The 21,806-nt window shown below is 37.2% G+C and overlaps 1 protein-coding gene across 5 annotated transcripts in view; it reads left to right on the top strand.

Annotated features, from left to right (window-relative positions):
- Positions 1-346: 346 nt before the first annotated feature.
- The window catches only part of anapc1 (anaphase promoting complex subunit 1), an 80,138-nt gene continuing 58,678 nt past the window's right edge, over positions 347-21,806 (top strand). For 2 of the 5 annotated variants that reach the window (XM_077217428.1, XM_077217424.1), the window contains exons 1-16: positions 350-541; positions 1,578-1,814; positions 2,736-2,891; positions 3,621-3,663; positions 3,832-3,932; positions 4,624-4,706; positions 4,833-4,906; positions 6,228-6,370; positions 9,304-9,527; positions 10,382-10,591; positions 11,981-12,076; positions 12,192-12,282; positions 14,292-14,357; positions 17,156-17,293; positions 18,759-18,899; positions 20,899-20,959. In XM_077217428.1, the coding sequence (XP_077073543.1) occupies positions 1,602-1,814; positions 2,736-2,891; positions 3,621-3,663; positions 3,832-3,932; positions 4,624-4,706; positions 4,833-4,906; positions 6,228-6,370; positions 9,304-9,527; positions 10,382-10,591; positions 11,981-12,076; positions 12,192-12,282; positions 14,292-14,357; positions 17,156-17,293; positions 18,759-18,899; positions 20,899-20,959 (1,840 nt within the window). In that variant the 5' untranslated portion in view covers positions 350-541; positions 1,578-1,601. Of the gene's footprint in view, positions 542-1,577; positions 1,815-2,735; positions 2,892-3,620; positions 3,664-3,831; positions 3,933-4,623; positions 4,707-4,832; positions 4,907-6,227; positions 6,371-9,303; positions 9,528-10,381; positions 10,592-11,980; positions 12,077-12,191; positions 12,283-14,291; positions 14,358-17,155; positions 17,294-18,758; positions 18,900-20,898; positions 20,960-21,806 lie in introns of all 5 variants that reach the window. The other 3 variants (XM_077217429.1, XM_077217425.1, XM_077217427.1) reach the window with 2 other exon arrangements.

Here is a 21,806-nt window from a genome sequence, read left to right as displayed (position 1 = left end):
CGTCCAGGTTTTCCCCCTGCTTTCAGTCCACATTCCATACAAAGGATACAAAATAAAATGTATGATTTTCAATGTTGACACCGTTCTTTAAGACAAATACTGCCAAGATACAAGGTTTTACTGTGGGTTTGTTTGGAAATGCACCTTGGAAATAACTTTTTTGGCCATATACGTGGCAATACTATGGTATTGTGTAAAGTACCATGGTAATCCACGGCATGAATCGAAAAACCATGATAAAGCCATGATACAGTGAATGATAGCACCATCACTTTACCTTGCAGGCCCAACAGATGCGTGCGATTGGCTGCCAGAACGCAGCTCTCTGATTGGTCAGAAGTTCGGAAGTGCGTCACGGGATAACAACATGTCCGCGTTCATTTGAAACAGTGTAGTGCGCTCTGCTCGATCGGTTTTCACTGCATACTTTGATGTATTTGTATGTTGGGCTCAACGAGCAGGCGATTGCAGAGGGAGAGGCATCTGTCAAAGGGAAGGACCGCACTCCAGGACAGGAAGATCGACTATTTGTTATTAGCAGGTGAAGATTTGAGCGGATGTTAGCAGTAGCTCGGCTGCTAATGCTGGCATGATGACAGTCTAACTGAAATATAGAAAGTTTCGTGTTTTCCCCCTAAACACTGTTACACGTTACAAGCAAAAACATAAGATAAGAGGTCATGTGCAGTGTAATTGAGGAATTTACTTAAGGATTTCCCCGGAATCCATCGCATGCCATAACAAATGTAACTGTCACTGATACATGACACTGACTGGATAAAAACTGCAGTCAATGTTTTATTTTTGTCTGCAGCTGATGAACTTTTGCTTTGTGTGATGATTTTAGGTGGACAGTTGACAGTGCATGAAATATACTGATAGATTGACAGATAAATGTTGTATGGAAATAAATATTATATGTGTTGATAGATAGACAGAACGATGGATGGATAGACAAGATAAAACAATAGATATAACTATAGATAGATAGATAGATAGATAGATAGATAATTAGATATGGGTATGTCTTCTAGAAAGATAGATTGATAGGTGGATATATGCACATATGTTTTGTCATATAAACTGAAAGAAAGACATGTATAGACAGACAAACAGATGGACAGCTTTGCTATAATGCTGGCTTATTATTATATTAGGAATAATACAATTATAATGCAATTTCAAAGATATATATATATATATATATATATATATATATAAATCTTTGAATAGCTATAAATCTTTTGAACAAATGAACAAGGTTCAACAACATATAAGGCCTCGCACAACCTTGTTCATTTGTTTGTGTTTTTTCACTAAATATGCACATTCACCTTTTTTTTACGTGCTTCATTGAGCACTGAGACATATTTTGTGAAAAACAGCAGCAATGTCCAAATTAACATATGCTCAAAGTGCTTTTAAAAAGATGTTTGAGATATTATATGTTGTATAATATGATACAAATGGGGTCATCAATAATGCAGAATTAATTTGCTGCTATTCTGAAGGTAACATAAATGTCAAACCATTCTGTATTAATAACGTTTTTTTTTCTATGTCCTTCTGTTTCACAGAAATAATGCTGATATTGGGAACTCATGTCGCACATCTATGAAGAGAGAGCCACAATGATAGCCGCAGGCGAATTGCAGTCGTTTGTCCCATTCGGTCGTGAGCACTGCAAAAATCACCCGAATGCCGTTAATCTCCAGCTGCGGCAGCTCCAGCCGGCCTCTGAGCTCTGGTCCTCCGACGGGGCGGCTGGGCTCGTGGGATCCCTTCAGGAGGTCACGCTGCAGGAGAGAGAGAAGGTAGACTGTTTGTTCTGTGGAACACAAAAAGAGATGTTTAGCAGCATGTTTGCACTGCTCTTTTTTCCTTAAAGTGAAAGCAAACTTTTGTTAATTAAAATATGAAATGTTTTATAGGATTAGTTCTCCCAAAAATGATAATTCTGTCATTAATTACTCACCTTCACGTCTTTCCAAACCTGTAAGACTTTCGTTCATCTTCGGAGCGCTAATGAAGATTGTTTTGATGTAATCGGAGAGATTTCTGTCTCTCCATTGACAGCTACACAACTACAGATTTGACTCCTCAGAAATTCATAAAGAGATCGTAAAAACTAATCCATTTGAATTGACCGGTTTAGTAAATTTTCTGAAGAGTCTCGATCACTTTATATGATAAACAGATTTAATTTAGGCTTTTATTCACATATAAACATTGATCAGAGAACATAAACAGAAGCTCAACTAAACCTGCTTGACGCACGAGAACAAATCTCTTGCTGAAACTCAAACGTGATGCGTAACACGAGAATGAACCTCATTGGTTTTCGCACGTCAAGCGAACATGCTTGAGCTTCCGTTTATCATAACTGATGTGTGAGTTGATGAATGTTCATATGTGTATAAAAGCTTAAATTAAATCTGTTCATCATATAAAGCAATCTTGTCTTTATATAAAGTTTGGATTAAACTGCTCAATTCATATTGATTAGTTTTACGATCGCTTTATAAACTTTTTGGAGAGACAAAGTGTCAGTTGCGTAGACTGTCAATGGAGGGACAGAAATTGCTCACAATTAATCAAAAAAGATCTTCATTTTTGTTCCGAAGACGAACGAAAGTCTTACAGGTTTGGAATGACATGAGGGGGAGTAATCAATGACAGAATTTTCATTTTTTGGTGAACTGTCCCTTTAAGTATGATTATGGTGTGATTGGCAGGAGCGCTGGCGGCTGAGGAAGGGAACTGCTCCTGATGAGGTTGAATATGAGGAGGAGCTGTATGTGGCTGGAAACATGGTCATATGGAGTCGTGGCAGTAAGAATCAAGCCTCATATGTGTACAAGGCCTTCACGGTGGACAGCCCAGTTCAGCAGGTACCATCTAACTTGTGCTGGACATTTTCTCAGAATAAACCTCACTTTTATAAGCCATTTTGGGTAATGTGAGAAAATATAATAATTACCGTTTGGTATTTTTTTATGTAATACAATCGATTCTATACACTACCATTTCAAAGTTTGGGGTTGGTAAGGTTTGTTTATGTTTTTGACCGAAGTCTCTTCTGCTCAACAAGGCTGCATTTATGTGATCCAAAAACAGCAAAAAAAAAAAAACTACAACCCAATAATATTGTGAAACATTTTACAATTTAAAATAAGTGTTTTCTATTGTAATATGTTTTATTCACGTGATCAAATCATTACTCCAGTCTTCAGTGTCACACGATCCTTCAGAAATCATTCTAATATGCTGATTTGCTGCTCAAGAAACATTTCTGATTATTATCAATGTTGAAATAATTTGTGCTGCTTCATATTTTTGAGGAATTTTCATATTTCTTCATATTTTTTTTTCAGGATTCTTTGATAAATAGAAACAGGATATTATTCGAAATAGAAATATTTTGTAACCTTATAACTATTACTTTTGATCAGTGTAATACATCCTTGAATAAAAGTATTAACCCCCCAACAAACAAACCTACTGACCCCAGTGAACGGTAGTGTATAAACATTTTTGAAGTGCCCAAATACGTTTTGGGGCTGCTGTATTAAGAGTCACGTTTAATAATTCAGTTTATATAATTTCACTTTGGTTTATAGGCTCTATGGTGTCATTTCACTGTTCCTCAGTCTAAAAAAGATGGTAAGAATTTTATAAATTATATTATTGTTTCCACACAAGTTAAAAATGTTTTGTTTTTTATTTATATATTACTTTATTGCATTTTAAATGCTTAATTGCTTCAGTAGCAAGTATATGATGCTGTCTCTTTTTAGTTGTTGAGTGATTATTTTTCCTCATAATCTCCAGTAAAGGATGTTGTGGAGCAGACGGTGTGTATTGTCCAGAGTACCTGTGTGAACGTCCACAGCATGAGTGGCAAAGAGTTCATATCTCCACTCCCCTTCCAGGTCAGAATGCTTAATGTCGGTGTCTGTTGGGTTTCTCCACAGTACATCTATGTCTAAAAACAATTGACAGAGGCCTTGCTAACAAATTCGGTTTAAATGGCTGTATCAGCCTTGTGTGTTTGCAGGACACACTGCAGCAGAGCCTTTGTCACGGACAGAACGTTTGCTACTGCCATTGGGGATTTAGTCAGCCTGACTGTCTTTTTTAGCTCAGTGACCGATTATGTGTGGTAGTTGTCCATTTCATGAGGCATATAATGGGTTATTTGGCACGCAGACAGGAAAAGGGGGCGGTTTTGGTTTTAGTAACAGTATTTAGACAGTGCAATTTATAGTTTTGACTAATGCTGGCTTTATTTTACCAAAGCATATTCTGGCATGTTGCCCCTGAGGCTTTTCCTAAACATTTCAGACTGATTTTAAATGTGCGTAAGGGAAATGGGACTGGAATGTGGAGCCTGAAACTTTTGCATTGCACAATGCCATTTTTCCATAATAGAATTAAAGTTTGTCTGTTTGTTTGTAAAAATGTCTAGAATGAATACAAGCAATACAGCATTGAGTACCCTGCTATTGTAAATATAGTATGTGCAAAGTAAAAATCCTTGCATAAATACTATTTTTCCATCAGCTGAAAAATTGTAATGTTCCGTCTTTGTCTTGATCGACTGTTACTGGGTTTCGTTTGTAGGTCTCCGCTCTCTGGTCAACAAAGTTTGGCCTGCTTTTGGAGCGCAAAAATATTACAGTTGACGGCCCCATGAGCCCCATCAGGTATTTATTTATTTAATTTATTTTTCGACATGCACAATGTTAGTACTGTAAGTGCTTATGTTTGAGCGTTGTAAAACAATGTATGTGTATGAATATGGTTTTGAATGATTTGAATCTTGTTATCAGGGAACCTCTCCCGACCCTGTTCAGCATGCTGCATCCCTTAGATGAAATCGCTCCTGTTGTTTGTAAGTCCAGCGGTAAGACTTGATAACTTGTACTTTATTAGTGTTATTTCAGTATTATTTATGACTTATTTGATTTATTAATATTTTAAATTAGCTTTTGGTTTTTAGTAATTTTAGTACTTCAACTTCAAACTTCAACTTATTTTATTTCAGTTAGTTGCCAAAGACAGCTATTTTATTTCATGACAATAACAGCACTGTACCTCAGGAATGAATGGTTAAGATTTGGCAATCATTTGAATTTTTGTTGTGTTTTAAATGTTGGTGGAATTATTAATTATTGTCCACTATGACACACAAAGTTTCATGGTTTTGCACTTGTGTTCTCCATGGTCCTCTGTCTTGGAATTTATCCATTTAAGCCATATTTAAGAAGACCATTTATTAAATTAACATTTATTGGATAAATGTTGAGACCCATGGTCTAAAATTATCTACCTGTCAATGGCAAGTGATATAAAATATTTCTTTAGCCATGAGGCTATATTTAGTATTATTTATATTAATACAATTTTGTTCTAATTACAGTTATTTATTGTGATTAAGAATTAGTTTTTCTTGCATATGGTCACTTCATGCATTTTTATTGATCGTATAGTTATCCAATTTGTAAAAACTGTTCCATTTACACTTGGCCTCAAAAATGTATTTCCACAAATTAAATAAAAATCTGATCTTCAGTTTCCGTTCACGTCAACAAAAAGCAACAGTATAAGCTGCATGTAATTTATTACTACCTAATTTCAAGATCAAATACTGCATTAAGAGAGAGCAGGATCAGCACTGGTAAGATAATTTAGTCTCATAATAATTTATAGCTTAGTATTTTTAATGAAGATGATTGCGTTGAGATTCAGGATGCGATGCCGAACATTTTCATTTGTGGCAGAGGCTACTCGTCTGTGTCAGGCCATATCTGTGGTATCATATGGGTTTTGCAGTAGCGTTGTCATATCTGGCTACCGGAGCTGGTAGCCCATTACACACTCACACTTTTTTTTTTTTTTTTAAACAATTTTGGGATGAGTAAAATTTATAGATGTGGCTTCAACAATCAGATCCATTTACACTTGTCCAGTTTCACTTCAGAATGCATCTTAAACTACCTCCTAAAGTGGTTTGAGTGATCGGATTTCAATCCGTCTTGAAAGCGTTTCGGAGGGCATTTACCTGGTCTTTTCACGATTGGATAGCATACATTTAGCACTCGGAAAGTGTTAGTTTTGGACACCATTGAATTAACTCTATAATAATGACACTGATGTATTGTCGATCTCTGACTTCAGAATATGTCATGTGCTGATGCTCTTGTTGTTCCCACTCATTGGTTCAGGTCTGTTTGAGGCCCGACTCCAGTATGTTTCAGACAGTGCTCAGAGAGTGGTGTTCACCTGCCTCAAGCCCTCCATTATCATGACGTACGACACGCAGCAGTGCACACACACCGTCTGGACCCTACGCGAAGTCACACCTGAGGTATGGTTGCTTCGTGCAGTCATAATGAAATATCCTGTTTCCATGTTTTTTTGTTAATGGTTAGAGGATGACATCATTATAAGAACTGGTCAATGTTCTAACGTTTGAAATTAAAAATGTTATAAAAGGGCCCCTGTTATGTTTTTTTCTAATCTTACCTTTCATGGAGTGTGTAATATAGCTGCTTGAGCATGTAAATGGTCTGCAAAGTTTTAAAGATCAAAGTGCACAACAAATAAAGTTATTGTCTCGTAAAATAAATAATTGGTTCTAAAACTTGCGAAACGAGTCGTCAGCAATTTCAGTCTCACTTCCTGTTACAGTTGTCTGTCTTCATTGGCCGCCTGCAAACAACGTCTACTTTGACCCACCCTCGAACACTGTAGTTGTAGCTGAGACTGGAAGAGTTTGGTTTGTGTTGTTTATGTCCAGAAGATGCTTTTTTTCCCCGCCAAGGGTCCACTTTGCATGCACTTCCAAAGCCCATTGTTACTGTTCGTGTCATTCTGTATCAAGTACTGAGGAAGATTCGGAGCTGAAATTCAGAGATGGTTATAGGCGTTTTGTTTCTAACATGCCCTGTAAGTGGTTGACCAGTCACAACAGACTGGGCCATCTGACCAATCAGAGCAGAGTAGAATGAGAAATGAGGTGCAATGTGTTTTTTGACCTTCGATGCATGTACACCTATTGTAGGAGACCTCCAAAGCAAAATGAGGAACCTTTAAAATAGCATAATAGGGGCACATTAACCGTGTTAAATGTCTTTAATCCAGTTAAACTATTTACCTAATCTTGTCTAAAGATTGACTGGATTGAATAAGATCACCAGCATTGGTCTCTATTTACATTTTTTACTAATGGCTAATATAAAGTAAATTAAAGTGATGTAATTTGGAATCTTTTTATATCAGAATTTGTCATTGAAGTGAAATATCACTAATAAGCAGCAAATCACACCATAATGTTAATGAGAAAACTACCTGAGCACTACTGTAGTACTAATAAAAATAATCTTTAATAGATTTTATTAGATTTTTTTCCTTAAAAGAGGAATTTCGTGCATTAAAGGACAAGTTTGTTATTTTTCACTTAAAGCCCTGTTTTAAGATCGTTTCTGATGAAATAGAACGGTTAAGATAGAAATTTGGACAAATGCTGCTGTCCTGAGAATTTTTGGTTTCTGTATTAGCCCCCCTCCACCTCCACAATGTTTTCATAGGGGCACTGGAACAATCATTCATAGAACGCATTAAACTTTAGTTTACAAAGACGTGAAACTCACCGAGTGGTCTGGGGTGTTCACTGATATGCTCACGCAAAAATCGCTGCAAAAGATGCTTTCCAACAGGTTTTATCGTAGTTTTTGTCATGACTTAAAGGTGCAGTGTGTGATTTTTAGCGACATCTAGCGGTTCGGCTGCGAGTTGCACTGAGGGCTCAGCCCACTGCTCAACCCTCCCCAGAGCCATATGGCTCTGCCCCTCCCTTTCGAAGAAGCTACGGTGTCTAACCTGGGACAAACATATCGTCGTCCGGACAGCAGAGAATAGCCAGAGTAAGCCAAGTTTGTGTAACATTGTCACTGTTTCTGTACCATAGTCCATTATAAACCACATCATGGATAAAGTTTACAAAGCCATAGTCAGGTGAGGATCAAGGGTCTTAATATATAATATAATAATAGTAATCAGCTGATTGTCTCACGAACGTAACCAGCACATTTCCCCCCACATAGCAAATCCATAATACAGCGAGGGAGAAGAACCACATGAAACTATGCAACTATATATTTTTTCTAACAGGGTGGTAAAGGTTTAGCTGGCTAATATGAGCTGTTACTGTTGCTGAGCTGGTTAAAGCGTAAAGCCTTGTTTAAACTCGACGCGTCCGCGTGATCCCAAAGGTGCGCGCGGCAAAAATGACATGATTGTACAGCGCGCGCGCCTCCGCATCCCCTAGACACCATTTACTACACACAATAGGCTTTTTTCCTCTGATTTTGAAAACTCTTCGGGATCGACTTAAAATGCTTCCAAGATCGACTTGTCGACCGCGATCGACGGGTTGGTGATTCCTGTAACGTTACTGTTTTACGGTCAATGACAAGAGTACTAATCAGTTGTCTCACGAGCGTGCAGTACATTTATCCCCTCATAGCAAAGCCATAACACAGCGAGGGAGCAGAACTAAGTTACATGAAACAATCCAACTACATATTTTACACCACTGACAAGGGAAAAGTCATTACTCACGGTGTTTATGGCTAGCTTCTAGCTTTCTGCTGCTTCTCTTTCAAGGTAGTGACGAAACGCGCTCTGTAGCGCTGTTTGTTCGCGTTCGGCTACGGTAGAAACATGACGTCACAATATGTCGACCTTCATAGAAGGGGGTCCCCGCGGTTATGTAGATATAAATGTCTCATTCTAAGGTAATAAAAACATTACGGTTTATTAAGTAAGTTCTTTATACACCACTGAAAACATAGTTAAGGATGTCATATTGCATTTCTGTTAATAGATACTCAAAATCTTTACACATTGCACCTTTAAGTCAGTGGAGTCCAAAAACCTGTTGGAAAGCATCTATTGCTGCGATTTTTGCGTGAGCATATCAGTGAACACCCTAGACCACTCGGTGAGTTTCACGTCTTTGTAAACTAAAGTTTAATGCGTTTTATGATTGTTTATGATTGTTCCAGTGCCCCTATGAAATCATTATGGGGGTGGAGGGGGGCTAATACAGAAACCAAAAATTCTCGGGACAGCAGCATTTGGCCAAATTTCAATCTTAACCGTTCTATTTCATCAGAAACGATCTTAAAACAGGGCTTTAAGTATAAAATACCGAACTTACCCTTTAACTTCATGTGCTACATTTTAAAAAGTGATTAACATCTAGACCCGTTCTGTATGTTCGTGTGGTTTTTGCAGGAGCAGACCACAGTATTGAAGTGTCCTGACCAGACCGGTCCGGTTCAAACTCCCAATGCAGCCCCCAGCTTCCTCAGCACCCACCTGAGAAACGTGAACCGGCTGGACTCGCCCGCCTCACCCCTGCACTGCCACGCTCTGCACAACCAGAGCCGCATTCCTGCCTCTCCGGCCCTGCACTCTCGGGTTCACTCGCCTAGCATTTCAAACATGGCTGCTCTCAGGTATGTCTACACATGGGGAAAAACCATACTACTCATGCTTTTTCTGTAGTATGTATTTTCTACACAGTATATGTCAATTTTATATAGGCATATTTTATATATATATATATATAATTTATTTTTTTTACAGCAAACATGCATTAAATTGATCAGAAGTGACAATGAAGGCATTTATAATGTTACAAAATTTTTTAATACAATTTTCTTCTTTTGAACTGTTTTTCATATTTATTTACAGGTAAGTTGACTGAGAACGAGTTCTCATTTACAGCAAAGATCTGTGTAGGTCACACAAAAAAGAAAGAAATACAGCCAAAAGTACAATATACAGCAAAACAAAAAATGAAAATAAACAATAAAAGAAAGCAAAAACAGTAATAAAATGATCCTTGAGCAGACGTTTAAAATCCCGTAAAGGAATCAGATCATTCAGTCTAAAAGTGCATTGTAATTAATTCCTAGTGTGAGGGGCAGAAAAATTAAAAGCAGATCTAACTGTTTATCAAAGAGAAAATGCATCACATTTTTCAGAAAAAGATTAAGCAGCAAAACTGTTTTCAGCATTGACAATAATAAGAGATGTGTCTTGAGCACCAAATCAGCATATTTGAATTATTTTACATTATTGTAATATTTCACAATATTACTTTTTTTTACTTTATTTTTTATCAAATAAATATGAGACTTTTTTTCAAAAACAAAAAGTCATACCGACCAAATATTTTTAAATGGTAGTGTAAATACTAAATCTAAATTAATATAATAAAAGTTAAGAAAAAATATATATAAAATGGGTAAATGTGCACATTTGTATCTAAATGTGCTCTTTTGGTTTCTCTTTAATTTTAAATCAGTCGGGCTCACTCCCCTGGCATCGCCGTTCCCTCTTTCTCTGGAACTCAGCGTTTCAACATGTCCTGCCACACCCCTTCCCCACGTGGCCACAGCATCCTGGCCTCCCCTAACAGCACCCTGAACGACACGGCCCTGCTGCCCGAGATGGAGCCCATTCTACCAGACCTCTGCATTGAGCAACTGTGGACAGAAACCAGCGCTATCTCCAGGTCTGCTGAGTTTTGTTATGCCATGTTTATGAGCCGAGAGCATGCAGTTACTGTTGATGTTTGTCCTGAAATCAGTGTTGTGTAGGGCTGGGACGGTTACCGCATTACCGCGGTCACGTGATGCCAACCACGGGTCTGAGCTCGTCACCATCATCACCGCAAAAAAAACAGTGGCCTGCACATGTGTGCACGTTGTGTCTAATGACATGGATTCATTGATTCTAATGACATTGATTATGTCTAATGACATTGTGTCTTACATGGATTTAAAGTTTTCTAAACAAAACTTATCATCAAAAGATGGAGCAAATCTGGCCTTTCACGAGTTGTGGAGCACAATGCACAGCGCCATCCGCTGATTGTTTTAAGGACTATGAGCGCTGGAAGGCGCTGCAGCCGCAAGAAAGCTCTTGGCTGTTCTAGAAAGGAGACTGATCCAATGCAGCAAAGATATTTAAAGACTAAAGCCCCTTGTATAGCCTATTAGCTATGTTGTATCCCCATAATTCCGATCGGCGCACAGGGACAAAAATAAACAAATAGCCTAAATAAAACGCACCTCGGCAAACCTGACCTTACCTGACTAGGCTATTGTACAATTTTATCATTGTAATAAAAAAAAAATTTTTTTGCAAAAAGAAATAAAGCCCGAATAAAATAAGTCATTCACATTATAGGCTTATTAACTCTACGCACTGTCATGTCAGTGTGACGACTAGGACAAGCCTGTTCTGAAGACTCCCGTGAATTATCACTAAATCTTGACACTTAAGATTTAGTCGCACACTTCACTTAAATTACAACTGAGATGCTTATTAACTAACTTTTAAGAGCAGAATTTATTTTACTCTTAAGTCAATTCTTAGCAGTGTTCTTGTGAATAATTCTCAGAGGCTTGATAAATACGGACCCAGGTCTCTTAAATCCTCAGGTGATGCTTGTAAAACAGCATTGAATTAACTGGACAGCAACAACTATAAAATCCTCAATACAACAGCTGATTTTTAAAGATTTATTGTAGGACAAAACACAGAGTAAAGTCTTTTCTACGAAATGCACATTTCATTCGGATTACTTAAGCAGAGAGTCTGTTTATTTTTTGTTTTGAATTTTGTTTAAAAGTAGACTTTTTAAGCTTTCTATTTATTTCTCATGACTGTGAGGCAAGTAGCCTATACGCTGAGTTTCAGTTAATTTATAAGACGAGCTCCAGTTGACGTGCAATGCAAGAGATTGCACCGGCGCCTCCGCGTCCTGATTATATGTCTTAAACTTAAAGGCTTAGTCTTGTGTCTTACATATGTCTTTAAAAGCGGGAATTTCTTGCTTTTCAACTGCAGTTAGAAAAGATCCATACAGTCCCACCCTAGTGTTGTGTCCATGTTACAGGGAGAAAGGCTGCCAGGCCTCTAAAGTCTTCATCACCTCTGATCTGTGTGAGAACAGGTACCTGTGCTTCTTGGTCGAGTCCCACCAGCAGCTCAGGTGAATGTGTGTCTTATTTATTTATTTTGCCTCTACAATAATGGGAAAGACTGATTTGCTTTCTTATTATTTATCTATTGTAAACTAAATGACTGGTCTTGTGTGCTATTTGCAGGTGTGTAAAATTTCTTGAGAGCAATGAAACTTCTCAACTGATATTTGCATCAGTAACTTTTATCACCGCAAAAGATGCCGCCCCTCTTGAGGTGAGTATTTGAATTTGAGGACTGGAGTCAAATAGTTGATCTACAAATGGTGTAACCTTGAGTTTTCCTACGGATGCAAACAAATCACAATATTCCTCATTTAAATAATTCCCACTCTAGGCATACACGACAAAAAGGGGCGAGGCTGGGTTAAGTTGTGTTAGTGGTGTGTTGAAAATCACGGTTATGGTAAGGGGCGTGACATTTACCAAACACACTCGAAGTGGTTGACCAATCACAACACACCGGGCCAATCAGAGCACAAGGAAGGAGGGGCCTCATAGAGACAGGAACTAAACTGAGCATTACTAACAGACTGGGAAGAGAGGAGCTGCAACAATGTAGGAGTAGTAGTATTTGAGTTTATTGCCACATCAGCTTCGCAGGCTATATCATGGCAAATGCAGATTATACATTAGAGAGAAAAAATGTTATACATAAGATACTTGCAAAATAAGTCCTTAAAAGTTTGTCCTGATAATAATCTTTTTTGCAGACCAAAAGCATGTGTTTTATCTACTTGTTGGTGCTACAATATTTGCATTTTGGTGCTTCTTCACCCTTCAGTAAACGTCCATGGGTTAATCTGGTGTGGCCTATAGGACACCATGTATGCACAATTTGGTCATGTCTGGATTTAAAGGAGTAAATTCATCTTCTTTCCATTTCAAATAGTTTATTTTGACATTAATCCCATTCTGTTAGCCATTTATCCAATAAAGGTTTGTTAATTAGTGGCTCACAAAAAGTTGGGACTTCCTAATGTAAAATATGTGAAATAATTTAATTTTTTTCACATTCAGGCATTAAAACCTATTCTAGCATACTTCAAAAACAAAATCAAATCTATGAAAAAAGGCATAATAGGCCCCATGTAATTGATCATTATCATAAACATGCTGGTTTATTGCAGAAATAATGTTACCGTTTAATGCACTTCATTTTTCTAGTTATTTACCTATAATGGCTAATGAATCAGAAATGTCGCACATTCAAAGAAAATAGCTTACCTCCACAATCTAAAATAAGGTGGATATGAGAGGAAATATGTAAAGCATTTGTCATCTTGGTGTGTCCTTGAAAGTTGCTATCTATTTTCTCTTTTATCTTCACTGTTGTGAAAAAACAAAAAATGTAGGTTGGGAGACTCTTCTATCCATCGGTTGTGTATTGGACTTTGAGATGTGGGCATTGCATTTAAAAATGGAGGCAGATCCAAATGCGATCTCTGTTGATTTTAAGAAAGTTGCAGAAATTCAAATTACGACATTTTAATTTAAATTACGAGGTCAAAAAAGTAACAAAACAAATGCATGGATGTATCGTTCACAATAAGATTAATAATAAAGTGAACTTGTAATGAACCCCATAACGAGTTTCGTAATACACTTTTCTGCTATTATTGTGCATAATTCATCTGTGCTATTTGCAAGTTACGATATTCAAAGTTAATTGTGTTTTCTGTTGGTTAATGTTAACTACTCAAAAGCTCGAAGCTACTCAAAATACCCAGGACACATCAAAATTAAAAAGGAGATTGCGCTTTTGCTGTAGCACCACCTAAAATTTGGAGACACCTAAACATATTAGAGACGCTGCTACTGTGCAGGATTTTAAAGGACAACTCAAAACACATCTGTTTTCAATAGCTTTTAATCAGTGACAATTTTATTATACTCGTTACCTATGTGATGTTCTTTCCTCTTTTTGTGTTATGTGTTACATTGTAAAGCACTTTGGTCAACTTGTGTTGTTTTAATTGTGCTATATGAATAAAGTTGCTATTGCTATTAACTAATAGCCAAACGCCCACTTTTCGCCATCCAATAAATTGGAAAATCAATGTAAAATGGGTTGAAAATGCCGTTTCTGTGTAGTCATAATTTACAGTTTAAAAAAAAAAAAAACACTTAATGCCTGTAAATCTTGAATGTCAGTTGTAAGTGTCGTTGTCATTTTGCTGTCGTCATCAGGACCTAAATTTCCTCTTGTTCTTCATTTCTTGAAAGGACATTCATGCTATGCTGGTGCTTGAGGCCAATGGAAGTCTGGTGTTGTACACAGGAGTCACACGGGTGAGGCTTGATTGCATCTGCGGTTTTCACCTCTGAAATGACATTATTAGTGGCCTGAATAATTTTTCCACTTTCAGCTCTTTTGTTCTGAGATGTCTGAGTCTGTAATATGCAGTGTGACCACCATGCATGGTTCTCTTTTGTTATTAAAAAAGCCAAAGGCATCTGTGCATTACAATTTGCACTCAAAGCCTAGTGTTGAGTCTAATACATCATCTCATTCCATCATGTTCCCCACCAATCACCAGAGATTTGAAAATTGGTTTCAGGTGAGTCACTCATATCTGGATGAGAGATTGTCATTAGTGCTGGAGAGAATGCAGTGATTCTTTGCAGACACACAGGCATGTCTGTTTATACTGTTAGATTCATACAATTTATTTATGTCATTAAATTATACTTACAGATGTATGCATGATTGATGTATAAAAAGCCTCTTTCTCTCCAGCACTGATGATAATGTGTGTTTCAGATGACTCACCTCTAACCAATTTTCTAGGTCTAGTTCTCTAGTGATTGGTTGAAAATATGATTGATCAAGGTGACCTATCCCACTGAATCCTATCCCTATCCAATGTTATTCTTCTTATAGTTATATAGTATGTGATGGTGATCTGTCCTATAATGCATGCATGCACGCACGCACACACACACACATTAATTTTTATTATATAGGACAGATCACCATCACATACTATATATTAAGACCAATAACACTGGATAGTGGGATGCAGCTTTTGTATTCTGTTGAATATCACCTTGATCAATCAAAATTTCTGCCAATCATTGGAGAGCTAGACCTAGAAAATACTAGGTTTCAGGGTCTGTAGTATCTAGAGACACTTTTATCTTGCAGTAGCATGTCATTATACTTTCCATCACGTGTCAAACACAAGGCCCGTGGGCCAAAACTGACCCGCCAGCTCATTTCATGCGGCCATGCAATTTCATTTCTTAAAAAAAAACTTGAATGAAATGTCTGATATCGCTGCCCAGTCCATCAGTTACCGCTTTTCTTGAAATAACCCCTCAAACGTATCACGCATGTATTCATAACTTTCAGTGCACGACGTGACGTGACAAACTGCTAAATTTATATCTGCTTTTGCTCTTTGGCCTGCTCTGGGTAAAGGTCTATAACTATAATGATAGCAGAGTCCACACCACAACTATAACGATAATGGCATAAAGTCATTGGAATTAATGAGTTTTTCCAGTCAATCAGAATCCATCCTGCTTTAAAGAAAACTCGAGAATTTAAACAGGAAGACCACAAAGCTGCAGTGCGCTAATAATAAACAAAGATATTGTGCGCTGGTGTGGATGTTAATATAGTAATAGTTATCTTTAATAGTTCTCCGTCTTGGTGTGAACGGGCCTTAAGAGATAGGCTTGCTCAGCACTTGTCTTAAATCACAACTGTTCGTTATATTCAATGACACAAATGTACTAGTAAAAACATTTATAGTTCGTTAAATACACAATAATGTCTTTGGATGTGTCAATAATCCAAAAAATAACCTTTAAAACATGCTTTTTCTAAAATGTCAAACACACATTGTGTAGTAGCTATAAAGTTTACTCTTCTTCATCCACTTGATCGGCTACTAATTTTTATGTCTTTAGGGTGAAGTGGATGAATTTATGTGTCGTCAATCCAACTGGCATTGACTTTGTCACTGTATTGTGTTTACACAAACATGTCGGCACACATAGCCTGCTATAGCTTACCGATCAACTAACATGGTCATAAAACTATTTAAATAAGGAAATAAAAATGATGCATTAGACATCGTCAAGTGACGAACGAACATCCAGATGACGTTCACGCTGCTGAGAGCGACGTTTAAATTAATATGTAAATATGTGCTGCGTGCTTTCCTCTCAATAACAAAATAAACACAACAAAAATGACTGTGGTGAGAAAACAACAGTTAAGAAAGCATCTGATCATAGCGATGTGGATATGTCTGCATTTCACAGGTATCATGATGACAGATTAAAATTACACTGTTATGATGGTTTGAATATAAAGTATATTTGAGACTATATATATATATATATCTGACTATGAGACTATAGTTTGAATTAACCCCTTTTCTTTGCATGACACATTGACATTACAATACAGAATGGCTCTTTTGGCATTATCCTGAACATTGTATAAGCATTCATTTCATGTGTCATTGAACAGAAAGAGAGGGCGTGCGTAAACGTCACATCCTTTGGATTTTCTTGGCAAAAAAATCCTTAACATAAAAATCAGTCTACAGGCTTTCAGATAACCTAGGAAGTCGGCCAAGGTCTCGAATTTAAGTTTTGTTACAAGCTGTTCATACACTGGCAATAAAACGCAATTAATACATGAAAAATCTTATATATAGCCTTTAATAAAAAAAAAGTCTGTTTAAAAATTACCGTTAAGAAAACCAAGGCATAAACATATGGACTTTGTTTAATATCTAAAAAACTTTACATTGGCAATTTTAGCAAGGCCCTGCAGTAAGTAAAATGGTTTGAGCACAAACTTAATGTTTGTTACATAATATGTTTAAAGAAAATTGATAAATTAAGACTAAAATAAAAACAAAAATTAGAAGTATAATGAGTGATGAAATTTGTCCTTAATTTTCAGTCAGCCCTTTTTAAGGTACACATAAGCTGAGTTTGACACCTCTGATTTATTTACATAAACAGAATTATTATTCTCATTACCTACAAAGTGATTCATTTTAAGCCTTTTGTAATACAAAACCGCCCATTTTTTAAGCTAATAATCATGACTGTTTTACTTCCAGGTCAGCAAAGTATTTGTCCCTGGCCTTCTGTCTCCTAGCTTCAGTGTGCAGAACCACCAGCCGCAGTTAATCACTCCTCTGGAGAACATCAGCACCCCCGCCAGGGCCACAGTTCAGCATATGAGCCGACTGGAGGAGGTACTGCAATGTGCTTATTGAGGGAGTGTGTGTGTGTGTTATATTGTAACCAATTAGTGACACACTAATTGAGTCATATATGTAAGACAAGACCACATTCTTTGAGAGGACTCTTGATATTATATCCTAATGCTAATGGCCTTCCACTTTGTTCGTACAAATGGATCAATGTCAGTATTAAATCACGGTAATATGGCCCGCTCCATTATTTTTGCTCTTAAACAACAAAAACAACTTGGCCCACAACATGAGGCTGGTTTGATGATCTAATTTTGTGAAACAGAGATCAAGTAGCCTATATGATTGATAGAATGCTTAGTAAATTATTAATCATACCAAATGTAAGTGTATTTAATTGTGACTGTTGTTTTAGACCATTTAACTTGAAGTAATACACCATTGATAAAAGCTTCTGCAAATGTCCCCTAAGGCACAAACAGCATTTTATTTTGTTCACTTCAAATCCCGAGAACTACAGATGTATTCAAGGCAGATGTACTTGCGTTGACAAACAAATTTCATTCACAGTTTGTTCCTTTTTATGATGGTAATTTACTACCAATAACGGTCAAGAAAGCAGACACAAATAACTTTTTTAGTAATATTTTCAAGCGTTTCATGCCTTTTTTGATAGGAAAGTGAATGTTAAAGTGCCCCCATTATGTTATTTTAAAGGTTCCTTATTTTGTTTTTGAGGTTTAAATTCAGGTAAAAAAACACTTTAATTTTCTCATAATACACATTGCAGCATCACTGCTTTTCTCTCAGTGTCTAAAACGGTTTGATATAGGATTTAGTCTCTCTAAATCCCTCCCTTTCGAGTTCGCAATCTGTGTACTCTGCATTGGTAAAGGTGGTAGTGACTCTACATTTTACAAGATAAGATATTTGTCAATGACTCTCAGGATCTGTTGTGCACCAAATCCTAAACATGTCCCTCTAGGGGCACATCCATATAAATGATCATATCTGAATTTCAGCTCTTCCTCAGCACTTGATACACAGTGATATGAACAGTAGGAGTTGTTTAACTGTATCAATTAGAGCGCAAGTCCTCATCCTTTGGAAGTGCATGCCAAGTGGATTCACAGCACAGAAAACAGTGTCGTCTTGTCATGTCAACAACACAAACCATATTCTTCCAAGCCTCAGCTACAACTACAGGGTTTGAGGGCAGGTACAAAGTAGACGTTGTACACGGGCAGCCAATGAAAACCATAGACTGTCATTATCCAAATGTGTTAGGTTCGAGCAGGAAGTAAGACTGGAATTACTTTTTGCATTCACAAACAGCTGCATTACAAACTGAATTAAAGGTAATATCTGAAAAAGCATAACAGGAGAACTTCAGATGGAAACTATGGCTATAGAAGGGATGGGCATGAACGTGCAACACCTTACATCACTGTTTAATGGTGTAATGTTTTTGTGTTTTATTATCCGATTCCTCATCTCCTGCTCTAAGGTTGGCATGCCGTCCCCTGTGTTGGAGGTCCGCAGCATGACGCAGCACCACGAATCATCATGGCTGGAAGACTCTCCTTTCCAGCAGGCTGCACCTCATATCCACACCCTCCGAGACCCCGTCAGCAACAGAGTCACGCTGGTTAGTGCAGCCCGTCACCTCTGACCCCCTCTCTGCATTTGCTTTTTTGATATTCCAGAGTCAAATTGATATTAATGCTGAGGGTAACAGAAATCTTTATAACGTTTTTTTAGAGAGGGCTGTAGAATTAGGGTGCAATGATACTTATGGCTGAATATTTTAAGAATGGGTTATAATTGATATGATGGCTGGTATTATTAAGCTATAATTATTTATCTCTTATTCGTGAAGCTGCAGTTTGCTATATTTCATGCACGTTTTAATATAAACGAGACTTTAAAAGTCCCAATTAAATGGAAGTAGCGACAGATTTTTCTTCAGTATTGTGACGTACTTCTGAGTGTAGTAGATTATCGAGAAGAAAAAATGTAGAGTGGATACATGGTTCTTTGCATCAGATTTTGATTTGATTTTGCAGGGGTGGCATTTAAACTGACTGAATGATTAAAGAAGTCAGTTTTGATATATCTAGTGTAAAATTAAACGTATGCATGGATGAATTAACAATTCGATCTATAACATGCATTTACAAAATATATAGGGTGAATTTTAATTTCATGCTGACTTTAACACCTTTTAACAGACCGACACTTCAGTACTTTTGAAAACGTGTATAAAAAGACTTTAAAAATCAGCTCTTATGTGATATTATGTGTTTCCAATATCAGCTGATTCCATACAATCCTGATAATTAATTAATATATATTGGCCGACAAATATATCTTGGATCTCAATATACAGTGCACAATACATTTGTTTAGACACATTGTTTGCTGAATTAATGGGATAGAATTTACACCCAAAAATGTAAATTCTGTCATCATTTACTTGCATTAATTTACCCTCAAGTTGTTCCAAACCTGTATGAGTTTCTTTCTTCTGTTGAACACGAAATAAGCTATTAAAGAATGTTAGTAATGAAACAATTGACGGTAGCCATTGACTTCCATAGTAGGAAAAAAAATATTATGGAATTCAATGGCTACCGTCAGTTGTCATGGTTACAAACATTCTTTAAAATATATTCTTTTGTGTTCAACAGAAGAAAGAAACTCGTACAGGTTTGGAACAACATCAGGGTGAGTAAATTACACATTTTTAATTTTTGGGTGAACTGTCCCTTTAATTGCAATTTAGCCGATGCATAATAGTGGACAATATATTTTATTCATTGATAACAAATGAGGTATAAAATTAACACTTATTTATTTACACATTATTTACCCCAGATTCACAAGTTGTCAGTATATTTTGGAAGGAACACACTTCTTTTATTCAGCAAAGTGGACACAGTTTTTGTCCGATGGCAGTAATCTCAAAATGGCCACATATGTTGCGGTGAATCGACCTGGCTCGCTCCATATATCGCTGTCTGTACTATTGACATAAACGTAGGAGCTGCATTCTAAATGCATTTTCAAAATGTCAGAGAGGGTCAAGCTGCTTGCGTTTGTGCTGACCACTGCTGCTAAAGGCAGGAGCTGGTAATTGCTTTTGTCGTTCAGTGGCCGGCTGTAATTGAGGGCTGCCACAGTAACAGGACATGACCGACAGACATGTGCACCAGGAGCCCGTCACTGTTTTGACAAGACTCAATAAAGTCTGGTCCCCTGCAGTCAGCCCCTCTGCGTTGTAATTTCCCACTGAACGGCATGTCCTACTAGAAGAAATCCCCTCGCAGGCCTGTCAAAGCAATCTCGCCACAACCAACTTATGTGGGATGATACGCTTCAGAGAAAGGGGTTTAAAAATAGCCCCCGTCTAAGGTTTATTTTCATCCAAGTCATTGTAGAATGCCTGCCGGAATTTTTCTGCATGCAATTGTTCTTTTGTTTTCAATTTATTTTAGCGAAGGGATCAACAAAAGCCTGCTTGCTTTTGAATAAATTCGACCAGATATAAATAGCAAAGTGACGCCTTTAGATTCGGACTCTATTTGATGATGTCTGCAGTTCAGTATGTGCTGCTAATATCTGCCTCTCACTTTTCTTTTGTTCAGGAATTGAGCTCCGGTTCCATGTTAAGAATCACCATTCCTGAGGTGGCCACTTCAGAGCTGGGTAAGAGAGAACACTCGGATAAAAACTGTCCAACTGTGTGATGCATTGCTTCGAATGCAGCACAGAGCTGAGTCACAAGCTGTTTATGAGCTTGAAAAGGCACAACAAACCATCAAAACACTAATTTAAAAAAAAAAAACTTTCAGCATTTATTAATCTCATTTCTCTCTTTTAAAGGGGTCATATGATGGTTCTAAAAAGAACATTATTTTGAGTGTTTGGTTTAATGCAATGTTGTACATGGTTTTAGGTTAAAAAAGTCACTATTTTACACATACTGTACATCACTGTTGCTCCTCTATGCCTCGCCTTTCCCAAAAACCTTAAGCGTGTGACGGAAATATCACGGCCCTTACATTATTGTGAACATCAGCTCCCAAAGGAATAATGACAGGTGTTAGTGTCGTTATTACCTTATCAATTCAAGCCCGAATCTGAACCGGAAAATGCAGATGACCAAGCTGATCGATGAACTTTGCCAGCACAACTGGACCAGATCGTATCAAATTGGTAAGGTTTTATTTCATTGGGGACATAATTACTTATTAAAATGACTTGTACTGTCTTTTTACGCTTCGCCTTTACTTTAGCTGGCCTTAACTCTCCCAAACTCTGGAAACAGTCCTCCAAAAAATGCGCAGCACACAGTCGAAAATTTTTGTTGTGCTGTTCTGGAACAGTGTTAAGCACTTAAGCACGTTTTCTAATTGTGTCCACTTTTGAATGGCCAAACAAAGTCATTTGACTTTCGCAATGAAAAACACAGTGCAGATCCTTTACATGCACAAACAGCTACCTAACACACTAAAGAAAAAGGAAAACAAGAAATCGCATCATATGACCCCTT

This window comes from Siphateles boraxobius, unplaced genomic scaffold, assembly GCF_051911475.1.
Source record: "Siphateles boraxobius isolate OS27281-9 unplaced genomic scaffold, OSU_SipBor_1 73, whole genome shotgun sequence".
In the NCBI taxonomy this organism is placed as follows: Eukaryota; Metazoa; Chordata; class Actinopteri; order Cypriniformes; family Leuciscidae; genus Siphateles; species Siphateles boraxobius.
Note: the sequence above shows the minus strand (reverse complement) of the source record. Positions and strands in the feature narration are given on the sequence as shown.